General features: G+C 52.3%; 1 protein-coding gene across 3 annotated transcripts in view; it reads right to left on the reverse strand.

Annotated features, from left to right (window-relative positions):
• Positions 1-540: 540 nt before the first annotated feature.
• CD40 (CD40 molecule) overlaps positions 541-13,471 on the reverse strand; it is a 28,506-nt gene continuing 15,575 nt past the window's right edge. The window contains exons 1-10 of one of the 3 annotated variants that reach the window (XM_042980269.1): positions 12,179-12,284; positions 8,368-8,446; positions 7,909-8,034; positions 7,508-7,654; positions 7,061-7,154; positions 4,413-4,474; positions 2,684-2,770; positions 2,539-2,567; positions 1,745-1,913; positions 541-1,520 (exon numbers count right to left, since the gene is read on the reverse strand). In XM_042980269.1, coding sequence (XP_042836203.1) covers positions 1,749-1,913; positions 2,539-2,567; positions 2,684-2,770; positions 4,413-4,474; positions 7,061-7,154; positions 7,508-7,654; positions 7,909-8,034; positions 8,368-8,446; positions 12,179-12,229 — 840 coding nt within the window. In that variant the 5' untranslated portion in view covers positions 12,230-12,284 and the 3' untranslated portion in view covers positions 541-1,520; positions 1,745-1,748. Of the gene's footprint in view, positions 1,914-2,538; positions 2,568-2,683; positions 2,771-4,412; positions 4,475-7,060; positions 7,155-7,507; positions 7,655-7,908; positions 8,035-8,367; positions 8,447-12,178; positions 12,285-13,471 lie in introns of those variants that run through there. The other 2 variants (XM_007077790.3, XM_042980270.1) reach the window with 2 other exon arrangements.

Raw genomic sequence — 13,471 nt, forward strand, 5'->3', positions numbered from 1 at the left:
ACGCGCAGAAGTGAGTGACACTAGTCTTCGGACTCTAGGTAGAGAATAAGGGTGAGGTCCCAAAGCTCCCCTCCCCCCCCCCCATGACGCCACCACTCTGTTCTGCTTTCTAAACCAACCGTCTCCACCTGGTGCATCCAAATTGTTCTCAAAGCCCTTCTGGGAAGCCTGCCAAGCCAGGTGCCCCTCTCTCGGCTTGCAGCTGCCCTCAGTCTCCATCCAGGATAAGCCCTCTCCACCCCCACCCTCCAGCCAGCAGGACACACGGGAAATCCAAAAGCAGCTATGTACTGGGGAAAAGGTTGAGATCCCTGGGTGAAACCAGCCCGGTCTCATCTTCACTGTGAATCTCTGCGCAGGGGCTTTGCATGGCTCTTCCCTCTCCTCGTCCTACAACCTTCCTCCCCTCCCCTCCCTTCCCCTCTGCTCCCACCCCATCTGCTGCTCCTCCTGGCTAGGCTCCCCCTCAGTTGGCACAGCAGGAAAAGAGAACAGGATGGTTTATTTTTATCCTCAGATACTGCTGGGGGGTGGGGGGGGGGGAAGGGGGCACCATCTGACCAAGAAGCTGCAGCTCCTGTAGCAGTCGGGAGGTCAGAAGGAAGTGGGAGGCCCAGGAGCTCCCCAGGAAGGAGCCACAGATGTAGGTTTCAGAGAGCAGGAAGATCTGGAAGCAGCAGCACAGGACCGGGAGTGGGGAGCTCTGAGTGGCGTCTCTAAGAATTGCTGTGTGGCCACAGGCAAGTGGCTTCACCTCTCTGGGCTTCCATTTTCACCTCTGTCCAAGAGGGAGGGATGTGGAACCCTGGCTGCCCTCAAGGCCGTTTTTTGACGAACATAAGTAAAATGAAGAGAGTGCTTTGCAAAACACAACGCCAAATGCGAGCACACATGGAAACCGCCCTGGAAGGACAGCAGCCTGGGGACATTGTTATTATCCTCAGAAAGTGCCCTAATTCTGTGAGCCTGACAGTAAGTTAAACAGCTCATGTCATCGAGCATTTCCACCCCCGTTTTCCTTTATACATGTTTGATGACTTTTTAATTACATAAGCATTGTATGAACTCACTCTCCGTTTGGGGGGGGTGGGCAGCCAATTCTTCCTTTAACCCTTCGCCAACCCTTCTTCCCCAACCCAGACATTACAACTCCTGGAACCGTGCGTTTTCTGTGTATCCTTCTGAACACTGGCTATAGCTACACATACACGGGTATGTTCTGTGCATACACATAACCCCAGACGACATATCATGCTGTTGGGGTGTGTGTGTTTTTAAAGAAATGTTTTCATACCCATCATTCTGCCACCTGCTTTTTTTGTTGTTGTTGTTCCACAACAGTGTTCTTGAGATCTTGTTGTATAAAATATATTACACTTTTATTTAGCCAGTCCCCTGCTGCTGGACAATTAAGTGGCTTCCAGTTGTCCAGGGTCACAAACAACACCGCGACGGATATTCACGTATACGTCTTCCTGGGCTCGTCGAAACCACCATGATACATCTCTGGCCACTGAACTCTGGACGGGAGGATTTTGGTGGATATTCCTACACGGCCCCCCAAAAGTTTTGCCTCCGCCTTTACAAGCAAGTTGGGGGATCAGTGGGCTCCAGGGCGGGGTGGAAGGTTCTGTTTCTGCACCACAGGGGTGCAGGCCGGGGGCGCCCCGCACCCTCCCTCTGCAGCACCAGGCTGTCCGGCCACGTGCCCGTTTCCCATGCCGCCACACTCCTGGGCACACACCGCCTCATACTCTCTCCTGCACCGAGATGCGGCTCTCTTTGCCGTCCTCCTGGGTGACCGGCTGACACCCGTGTAAGGTCTCCTGCACCGGGGCAATGGGGTGGAGGGAGACAGGAAGGACCTCCAAGTCCTCCACAGGGTCCTGCGACACAGCCTTAGGCTGGAGGACCTGGGGAGCCAAGGCGGGAGGTTACCCCCGGCAATCCTGCAGAAGGGGACCCCCCCCCCAAACGCGCGCGCGCGCGCGCGCACACACACACACACACACACACACACACACACACGGAAGCCCCTTCCCCTTTCCCAAAAGGAGGGTCGGTGCTGAGTCAGTGGGTGCCTCCTGCCCCCTGCTGGCCACACAGAGCGTGTCAAGAGGCTTCCAGAGCGGGAGGCTTTGGATCCAAGGAGCAGGGGGGCTGGAGAGGGGGCCCCACCTCATGACCGCTGACCAAGGCCACAGAGACGTGGTTCCCCACGTATCAAATGCCGGGAAGGAACAGCAAATGTCAGATTTTACCAGCGGTGCCAGGGCTGTTCTGTGGGGAGGTGAGCTCCGGAGGTGCCGGAATTTGGTGGTACAGGGGAGTGAACGGGAAGAGCCCTCCGGCCAGCACTGGGGGCGAGGGCATCGTGGGGGGGAGGGGTTGGGGGGGGGGAGAGGAGCCAGTCCTGCCGCCTCCCCACTGGCCACAGGGGCAGACCCTGAATCAGTGTTACTGCCATAGAGGCAACAATGAATCAGGCTTTCTTTCCAGTTTGCCAAAACCCTCAGCCGGTGCCCAGGGTTGACCTACCTTATTCTCTGGCTTCTTGGTCACCTTTCCTAGAGAGAGAGAGAGAGAGAGAGAGAGAGAGAGAAGGAAAAAACCAAATGGGATGGGGAGTTGGCAAAGCCAATCTCTCCCCCTTCCCTCATCACCTCCCCACCTGGGGACTCACTGATATAGGCAGACACCAACAAGACAGCAAGCAGGACCACCATCGTGATGGGGATCACCACCAGGGCTCTTATCCGATCCTGGAAACCTGGAGAAATCAAGACTTCGGGGACGGCCTCCCACCCGCAGCGGCCCCCCTACCCCCGTGCCTCAAGCTGCTCTGTCCCTTGCCGGACTCTCAAATGCTCCAGTGTCTGAGCTCAGCTGTATCACAGGATTCAAACAGGTGGCCCTGACAAAATGCGGCCAGATGTGTTTAGGGTGACCAGCACTGAGTAGCGATACAGCTGTCTCTCCCGGCTCCCCACACGCCCCTTGCCTCCCTACTCCCTGCCCAATGCTGAGGTCCATCGACATTGATGTCTGCATTGCTGCCTTTGTTATAGAAGGATGGAGGGGAAAGTAAAGGGTTTCCCGTACCGAAGTCTCTATCCTAAATGGGAAAATGAAAAAAAAAAAAAAAGACCAAGATGCATGGCAGCAACTAGGGGAAGGCAAGTGAGACATTCACCTTGCAACAAAATTTAAGGGAACACCAAAAAACCTCAGTAATCAAGAAGAATAATGTTTTAATGTCATGTTTTGAAAAATCATATCAACAAGCTGTGGCCCACAGGCTGGCTGCCTCCTTTTTATTTTATTTTTATTTTTATTTATTTATTTTTTTATTTATTTTATTTTTTTAACTGAGCAGGCTCCATGCCCCATATGGGGCTTGAGCTCATGACCCTGAGATCAAGAGTCACATGCTTTACCAGCTGAGCCAGCCAGGCGTCAACAGATGTCTGTTTTTTAAATAAAGTTTTGTTGGGGGTGCCTGGGTGGCTCAGTCGGTTGAGCATCTGACTTCAGCTCAGGTCATGATTCTCACGGTCCATGAGTTCGAGCCCCGCGTCGGGCTCTGTGCTGACAGCTCGGAGCCTGGAGCCTGCTTTGGATTCTGTGTCTCCCTCTCTCTCTGCCCCTCCCCCGCTCATGCTCTGTCTCTGTCTCAAAAATAAATAAACATTAAATAAAGTTTTATTACAACCAGGGCTGGGATTAGGCTGAGGCAAGTGAGGCAGGGTTGGGTCATGTTTTTATGTAAATTTTGATATTGTATTCTTTCTAGACTTTTTTTTTACATTAGCTTTGTTTTTTAAAAAAAAAAATGTATCTAACGTTATTTATCTTGATTACTGCATTTTCTGCCTGCCCACCTGCCTGCCTCGCTCACCTCGCTCCAGTCCCAGCCCTGCCAAGAGGAAAGTGGGTCTGAAGAAGAAACAGAGTTTATTTTTCTTACCCCTGACTCTTTTGCTCATTAACATGACCTGCCTAGTCCCTGCAGCTATTTGGGCCTGTGGCCTGTGCTACTGTAGGCCAACCTCCTCGTTATAAAATCAAAACCAAGGCTCTGAGAGGAAACAGTGGCACGCCCACGCTGGTGTTGAAATGCAGGGTGGAGTATCTCCAAAGTGCAGGAACCCATGCCAGGCACTCCCCCCAACCAACGAAGGGAAGTGGTGTCATCAGCCCATTTCACAGATGAAGAAACTGAGGCTCAGAGTGGGGAGGGGACTTGCCCAGGCTCCGCAGGTAAGTGGCAAAGCTAGGACACCTCAATCCCAAACTGCCTCCTCTCACTTCACCTCTCTCTTTCCGCACCAGGTGTCTCTGTGCGACCCTGCGTCCCCTGTCAGCTCGCCACCTTCCTGGCCTGCTGCCAGAGTCCCTTCTCTAAGACTCACCGCAGACAGCATCCGTCTTGTTGGTCCCCGCCTGAAGCTCCACCAGGCCTTTGGTCTCACACCTGTGCACAGACAGGTGCACGCACATGTGCACACATAGACACACAGTGAGAGAAAGAGACATTGCATTTCCCCAACAGTAAGATTTCCAACCCCGGAGGGAGACCATCAAAACCAACAAGTTCAGGTTCACTGAGCATGTATTGTGTGCAATCCCCTGTGCTGGTTATTATGGGAATGACACAGACTCTGTTCTTAGGGAAGTCATGAGTGCAGAGAAAACATTATTGCGCATCTTCAAGGAGGAATAATAGGCCAAAGTTTGTCACATAGGTCAAAGTGAACTGGGAATCGTTCAGAGAAGGGGAGACAAAGCCCACAGTGGCTGGAATAGAGGGGTGATGAATTCAGTTTAAGGCAGGGCTTCTCAGCCTCAGCACTACTGACGTGTGGGGCCACATAACTCTCTGTTGTGGGACTGTCCTGTGCACCGTAGGACACTCAGCAACACCCCCGGCCTCCACCCACTAGTTGCCAGTAGCAGCCCCTCCTCAGTTGTGACAACCAAAACGTCTCCAGATATTGCCAGATGTCCCCTGGGGAGAAAAATCGCTCAGTTGAGAATCTCTGGGTTAAAGGCTCGTCCAGAAAGACTTCCCTAGGGAAGGGCGATCTGAGCGGCCCTGAAGGATGTAAACTTAGAGCAGCAGAACACTCTAGCTGAAGCAGGACAATGTGATTTGAGGGATTAGGTGGGGGAGGGGGGCGTGCCAAACGGTATTAGGAAACTATGGAAAATTGGGTCTTTAGAACCAGATCGCCGGTAATCAGCCATGAAGGTTTCAACTGGATTCAGCTGGGAAGTCACATCAGCACCCAACCAGACGCCCCAACAGTGAGAGGACTCGCTTGGCCCGAGAGCTTGCAGGAGGAGAAATTATGGAAGAGTGGACAGCTGGGAGGCCTGCGCAGGGGTCTCAATATCGGATGATGAAGATGTGGTCGCTGGAGGGGTGGGGAGGAACGGATAGAAAAGGACATCACGAAGAAAAAAAACATCTAAAGTGGGAAAAGGGTGAGAACCTTCAAAGAAAGCACATACATAAGAATGCTTAGGTGTCTACAAGGGACCCCTACATGTCTTTTCCTCATGCCTTGTGAGATGAAGGTCATTCCCATTCTCCAAGTGACGGCACTGAGGCTCAGAGGGTCGCACACTTTCTAAGCTGCAGTGAGGCTGGAACTCAGGGCTCTGATTTTATTAACCAAGGTACCCCCAGTTATCATTCAACATTTATCGGTAAAGATTAATTGAGCACTTACTATATGCATGGACACTGTTCTAGGCATAAGGAATGCATCACCGGAAGAAAAAAAAAAAAGGCCAAGTCCCTACATCGAAGGAATCTGCAGTGGAGCAAGGCAGACAGTAAACAAATAACAAAGTATATACGAGATGCTAGTATTTGTGTGGAAAACACGTGTTTGCATGCGTGTGCATTTATTTATTTGTACATAGACTCTCTGGCAGGACACACAGGGGGAAGAGCTGCTTCCAGGGAGGAGAACTGAGTGGCCAAGGAACAGAAACTCATCACCATAGGCTCTCTCGTGCCTTGTGTTTCATGAGCCTCTCTTACCCGTTTTTTTGTTTTTGTTTTTTTTTTTTAATTAAATGTAAAAAGTAACTGGGCAGGTGTTTAAGGGTATTCCAGGCAGGAGAGTTTGATGCAAGAGGACAAACAGCACATTGAGGGCATCGCAAGTAGCATGTGGGGAAAAGTCAGGAAATGGTGCCGCAAGTTAGGGGAGCAGGTGAAGGAGTCTGCGTTTCATCCTAAAGGCATAGGGAGTCACGAAGCCTTTTAAATAGGGAGCACCATGATTTGAAATAAACTAGAAAGCTCGCTTTGGCAAGAGGATAGAGACACAGCTGAAGAGGAGAAACCGGAGGCAGGGAGGCTGGTGAGGAGGTGAAGGCACCATCCAGACCACAGGGATGACCACTGGAGAGAAAGGGAATCCCAAAACATTTGGAAGGCTAGATAGACAGGACCTGGTTCCTGATGTGGGCTTGGAGGTGAGGGAGGGACCACGGGACAAGTGCCCAAACACAAGTGCGTGTCTTCCCAGAGGGTGAGAGGGGCGGGCAAGTGAGTCCATTTGGTGCCTGTGGGTCAACTGCGTGGGGTTGGACCCTTGGTGGTGGCATGTTACTGTCTTGGACCCAGGAGACAGATCCAGACAATAGATGTTGATTGGGAACCATGGATACGGATGAGATGCCCGGGGGAGGCGGGCAAAGTGATTGGGGAGTAGAGCCTAGAACAAAGGTCAAGGAAATCAGTTAGGAGGAGCAGAGGAGAAGTAGAAGGAAAGCAAGAAAGTGTCCTGGTGCCCCCAAGAAGGGAGTTTCATGAAGATCAAGAGGTCAGCAGTATCTGTTACCGCCAAGACAGAGCAGAAAAAAAAAAAAAAAAAAATGCTGAAAAGTGGCCTTTTGGTCAACCATGTGGACACTCTAGAAGTTCTCTATGTGCACAAGTGTGTGGACATGGGGAGCAGGGGCCGAAGGACAGGTGGCCGGATAGAATAGAAGTAGTCCCACACCCCTCTTAGGGCAGGAAACAAGGGGTGAATCCTTGTACCTCGTCCAAGGGTGACACTTTTCCGAAGCAGATGACACATTGGAGAAGAAGCCGGCTGGGCACGGATGGCAGGTGGTATCAGAAACCCCTGTAGCTGGAAGGGAGGAGATGGCTTTCATCATCACAGGGGACCACCCACCCGACTCTCAAGGAAACAGGTGGACAGGAAGGGCCAGAAGAACTATCTACGTCAAGTGCCGTCCCCCAGCACAGAGCTTCCCCGACTGCTGCAGCCCCTAAGAAGCCTCCTCCCACTGCCCAACCAAGGCAGATACCCAGGGCTGGAGGCAGGACAAGAAAGGTGCCATTTCCTGCTCACCAAGCAGAGATACCAATGCAGGGCGGCCCCTCCACCTCCGAGACCGAGCGCCCACTGCCCAATCCCTCACCGTGAGTGTCAGCTCCTCTCTCCTGCCCGCAGAGCCAATTCCCAGACAGGCCACTTACCAACCTGATTGACCCCAAGGCCAGGGGGGCACAGGGTGTGCTGGATGCAGCTTTCACAGGCGTCGCTGGTACAGTGTAGACCTTCGTCACATGTGCAAGTGGTGTCAGTTTCTGAGGTGCCTTCCCTCTGGACCTGGAGCCCTTGGTCTGAGCAGAGATGGCAGGAAGGATGGGGACCCCTTACGAGCCATGCTTGGGGGATCTGCCCCTCACACTTCCTGCTTTTATCAGACCCTCTTCCAAGTAGGGATAGGAATCAAATTATTTAACAACCGGTACAACCCAGACTCCAACCAATCAGAACAGACCCTGGCTATTAAAAAGCAACGGCTACATTGTCAGGAATAAGTTAGACTATCAGCCTGACTCCCCGCGCACCCCTTCCCCAGCAGCCCACGCACTGGGGTCGCAGTACTTGTGCTGGTGACAGTGTCTCTCTATGTTCCAAGTGTCTAGGAATTCGCCTTTTTTGCAAGGAACGCATTCCGTGGAGGTGAACTCTGTGCAGTCATTCACCAGTTTCTTTCCTGGAAAACATCAGGAAATGAAGCAGCTCCAGACGGCTCAATGAGTCAAGACATTTATCAAAAACTGATCAGGCTGCGTTTTAGGGCAGGGGATTCAAAGATGACAGTCTCGGACCCTTCTAGACTTCATAGTCTGGTGGGGAACATGGGAGAGATAGGAGCCCCACTCCCGGGTAGGCAGAGAGGGGACCCAGGACATTCTGGCTGCAGGGCGGGGATGGGGAAAATCCCAGGGGTCATTTGAGACTCGAGTTTACAGTTGACACACGGGGCCTGCACCCACCAGGAAGCCAGGAAGGGTCCCGCTGTGGGGCTAGAGGGTCGGCCGCTCACCTGGCTGGCACTTATCACAGCACCGACTGTTTATCAGGTACTGGTTTTCTCTGCACGTCATGCGTGGTTCTGGGTGGACCTAAAAACAGAATTGGACGATTTGAGGGGATCTTGAAATCTCTACTGCAGCCTCTATGGCAGGAAGGTGGAAGTCAGCCAGCACAGAGGTTAGAACTGAAGTGGAAGTCCAAAGCAGAAAACTGGAGCCTGCATATTACTTGGTGTGTTTGTTTTTAACTAAACTGCCAACTGACGTGATTATAAAAGCACCCAGAGGATCGGTCTGGCATTTTACAAAGCGATTGCACTGGGACATCGCAATATTCTCGGCACTAAACAGATCTTCCTTTTGGCTTGACGCCTGAGTCTTTCCGCTTCCCAAACACCCAGGAGCACACGAGGGCTCCGGTACCTCCCCTGGCGTCCTGAGGCTGGCTAGGCAGCTGGTCCTAGGCCTGGCTGGGGCTATATTTAGCACTTGGCCGCTTCCTTCAATTCTTCTGCTCCCCACCCCTTTCCCCTCTCCAAACCCTCATCATTTGATTATCCAACCCCTCTCTCGTGAAATGCCAGGACTGTGAAGCTGGAAGGAAAAAAAATCCAACTTTTTTGCTTTCCAAATGGTAAGGCTAAGGACCAGGGAGGTTGGGTCACCTGCCCAGGGTCACACAGTGATAGAATCTGGATAAGAACTCAGCTGTCAATACTCCCCCTCTCCGTCAACTGCACTATTTTTTTACTCCATCCAGGTACCATTAATTTAAGTACATTTGTTTTATTTGTTAACCATTGTGATTTTTATTTATTTTTAAGTTTATTTTATGTATTTATTTTGAGAGAGAGAATGCGCACGCTCGTATAAGCGGGGGAGGGATAGAAGGAGGGGATGGGAGAGAGAGAATCCCAAGCAGGCTCCGCACCATCAGTGCAGAGCCCGATGCAGGGCTCGTACTCACAAACCATGAGATCGTGACCTGAGCTGAACTCAAGAGTCAGACGCCCAACTGACTGAGTCACCCAGGCACCCCTTATTTTATTTCTTTTTAATGCTTATTTATTTTTGAGAGAGAGAGAGAGAACACGAGCAGGGGAGGGGCAGAGAAGAGGAGGAGACAGAGGATCCGAAGCAGGCTCTACGCCGACAGCAGTGAGCCCAATGCAGGGCTCCAAATCACGAACCATGAGATGGTGACCTGAGTGGAAGTTGGACAGTTAACCAACTGAGCCACCCAGGTGCCCCTGAATACATTTATTTTAAATGTAAACCTTGTAGCGTTGCCATCAGAGAAGAACCAGTATCACTTCTCATAAATAAAAGGCAACCCTAAAAATATATTCAACAGAAGCAAAACAATGTTATTAAAACCCAGCCGGTTGCTTTGCTTGCTGACCTTGGCTTTTGTTTCAAAAAGGGGGCACATGGGTGGCCCAGTCAGTTGAGTGACTGACTCTTGATTTCGGCTCAGATCAGGGTTGTGGGATTGAGCCCCACATGGGGTCAGCACTGAGAGTAGAACCAGTGCTGAGCAGTAACCTGCTCAAGATTGTCTTTCCCTCTCCCTCCGCCCCTCTCCCCTGCTCGTGCTCTCGCTCTCTCTCTCTCTCAAATAAAATAAATAAATAATTTTAAAAATAAAGAAATAAAGAAATAATAAAAAAAGGAGGATTAGCAAATGCTGGAGAGGTTTTAACTATAGTCTAGCTCCAAAGACCTCCTCCTTGAAAAAAAGGAGGATTTTAACAGAACTGTAAAGCAAATCTATGTTGTTTAGTCCCGTACCCTTGTGCTCCCTAAAATCATGCCACACTTGGGAAACAGCCAGTGAAAAGAGCACAGGATTGAGAATCCAACAGTGTAAGGCTGCAATCTTGACGTCATAACACTTACTAGTTATGTTGTCTCTTAGCCTCAGTTTCCGCATCTCTAAAATGGGAGTAATGCCTGCCCCACAGATTCGGTTGTGAAAATCAGAATGAATATATGTATATGGCCTGGCACGGCAGCTAGAACATAGGAGGTGCTCATTAAAAGGCACTTTTAATTATCATATATATATGTGAATGTCTGTTTGGATGACTACCACCCTGGCTAACTGGCTGGCTGTCCAGGATTCTGCCTAATTGGTGGCTCTCATTCAGTGAGAAAATTACCTACAGAAGTGAATCTTACTCCAAATGGAGAAGGAAGTATGAAGGTCTGTTGCCTCCACCACTACATCCTGTGAATGTTCTTCCTACAACCCTGTGGACTTTCCCACTAGACTCCCAGGGCAACGAAAGTCCTTTATGCCATTTTCAAACCTATGAGAAATACGGCTTCTTCTCTGAAAGTTTGTCAATCTCCAGCTCCCACTCCATAGCTCTAATCCTTCTGACAAAGCAGCTCCGGACCTAGGCTTGGGGAGGCGGGCGTGGGAATCAGGCAGACATAGATTTATATCCAGGTTCCACCTAGCTGTGAGAACCCTGGCAAGTTCTTCCTTCTCTCTGAGCCTCCGTTTGCTCATCTGTACAATGGGGGAGTCAAAAAAATCAGACCAAGAATGCATGTAAAGCATTTTGCTCGGAGCCTGACACAAAGGAAGCTCTCAAAAACAGTCCCTGCTATTGTCACAACCCAGTCTCTACCTGGCGCCAGACCTGGTAGTGTGCTCTTGAGAAGCCCAGTCCACCCTTCTTCCTGAATCCCCTGGCTCTCCCTCCAATCCTCCTACAAGAGCCCTCTTCCTCCTCTCACTAGCTCCAACACCGCCCCCCCCCCTTCTCCCTAAGAACCATTGCTTAGAGTGAAAATGAAAGTTCTGGGACAAAAGCAGCTTCCCCAACTGGTCTCTTCCCTTGCTGCTGACTCCCCTCCCCTACGCCTCCATGGGTCTTTCCTGACCAGACTGCATGCCAGAAACTACAGCCCTTGAAAGCAGGGGGAGGCCGGAGAAGTTGGAATGAGAGCGGCAGGTACTTGGGGGGATTCCCAGCCTCCAGAATGAGGAACTACAAAAATACATTTGAACAAAAAGTGAGTCAAGTGTGGGCCTCTGAAAATCCCGGAGATGTGCTTGGTTGGGCATAACTGAGACTTTCTGGTGCCTGGAGAAACCCCTGCTGGTCTCCTCACCCCTCCTTGGGTCCCATGAATTATTCATCTCCCCCAGGGGTCCTCTATGTCATCGTAAATTCAGAAGGCAGAGACACAGCCTTGGGTATTCCTCCTAGGTTGGATCACCCAGGATTTGGGGGTCGAGGTGGGGTGGGAGTGTTAAAAACCCCTTGCCTTCTCAAAGAAGTACGTGGGCCTCTGCACCCACCCTTGTTCCCACAAGATACCCCGCAAGAAGGCGGCCCCAGGGGGCCAGGACATGATAACCGCTCACAGAGCCTGCCTGCCATCTGTCCACAATGTTAAAGGAACAGGAAACCTGCCAGACCCGCCCCTGCCCTTGCCCGGCCTCCCTTCTCATCTCTGAAACCCCTCAGCAGTCTCCGCGTGGCCAGCCTCTGCGGCAAACCCGGACTCCAGCCTCCCGACCAAATAAAGGCTTGAGTCTCCCAAAATCCCAACCCCGTCCACGCCGCAGGTGCACGTTTCCTGCAGTGCCCCCCCACCACGCGCCCTCTTGGGGCTACCTGGGACCCCAACCTGGGATGACACAGAAGCAGCCGCGACCCGGGGTACCTTACGCACCTTCTACCCCGTCTTCTATCCCCCAAAATCAGCTAGGAAGTTCCCTTCCCCGAAATATTGCTTCTCTTCCCATTCTCCACTCTCAAATCCCCAAATCCCCTGTCGGGTCGGAGCAGAAACTCAACTTACGGCGGTCAACACGCAGCCCCAGAGGAGACAGCGCAGAGGCAGAAGAACCATGGCGAGGTGAGTACCTAGCGGCGGAGTACCGGTGCGGGCACTGCGCGCGTAGTAACTCCCTCGGCCCGTGCCCCACCCCACGCGCGCCCGCCCAGGAAATGGGCGGGGTCTTCGGGGACCAATCGCGGCCAGCATCGTTGGGGGAGGCGGAGCTCCTGACAAGGCGGCGCGCCGGGATTTCCCCTGAACGTTCCTAGGAGTCGAATCTCCCGGGAGAGTAGGGTCGTGCTTTCGGCGAGGGGGAGGGCGCGTGGTCCCTGGAAGTGCACTTCCTCCTCGCCCCTGGGACTCAGAGGCCAAGCTGAAGAAGGCAAGGAGCTAGCAGTGTTCCCGGAGCGCGAAGGCAGAAAAGAGAGATCCCCCGCGTGCTGGGAAGAAGCCCCAGGGACACTCCCCCAACGGTTCCCCCCCCCCCCCCCGCAGCCTCCGGGAATTCCGGCAGAACCGAAAGTGTCCCCACCGCGGATGCAGAGGCCTGAGGAAGTTCCCCGCATCCCAGAAACCGGGAAGGCCAGAGCTGGGGTGTGGGGGAGAGGAGGGCTCCGGTGGCGTTTCAAGGAAAACAGTTTCCCAGCTTAAAGTTTCCCTCTCTTTCAAAGGAAATTCCCTCCTGTGGATGCAGCGTCCCAGCCTCCCCATCCATCCATCCATCCATTCATGCGTCTCCACCAGATTCTATTCCAACGCCGCCGTTCCCATCTGTCACCTGGAGACAGGCATTTAGAGTAGCACATCAGCCTTTGTGTGGGAGCGCAGGACCCCGTGAGAATCTCAGGAGACTCGGGACTCTTTCCTTCTGCAGAAACACACACACCCTTGTGCCCACATTGCCCGGGTTCTGGCCCTTCTCCAACCAGTGTTAACAAGGTCTACTCAGCAGCATAGAATCCCTGAATTCTGACTGAGACTCTCCTTCTGATGGGTGGACTTCCCTTGAGCTTTGGTTGTCGCCAGTGCAACCTGAGGAGCGTGAACTAGACAGCTGGTTGTCGGGGTGACGACTCCCCACGTTCTGCATTTCCGGGCCAGGCCAAAAGGCCAGGCTGCATGGAATCAGACAGGATGGGAGAGGAAGAGGCTGTTAACTCCACCCTCCTGGCTTCTGCTGCCAAGGGCACCCTCCTTTCCGTCACCTCCACCACGGATTCACAGGCTTATCATCTCTCACCTGGGCTGTCCCAACAGCCTCCCTCCTTCACTAGGTACCTTTTGAGCCCCTACTATGGGCCAGGCAACTCTCAA

Source organism: Panthera tigris, chromosome A3 (genome assembly GCF_018350195.1).
Source record: "Panthera tigris isolate Pti1 chromosome A3, P.tigris_Pti1_mat1.1, whole genome shotgun sequence".
NCBI classification, from domain to species: domain Eukaryota; kingdom Metazoa; phylum Chordata; class Mammalia; order Carnivora; family Felidae; genus Panthera; species Panthera tigris.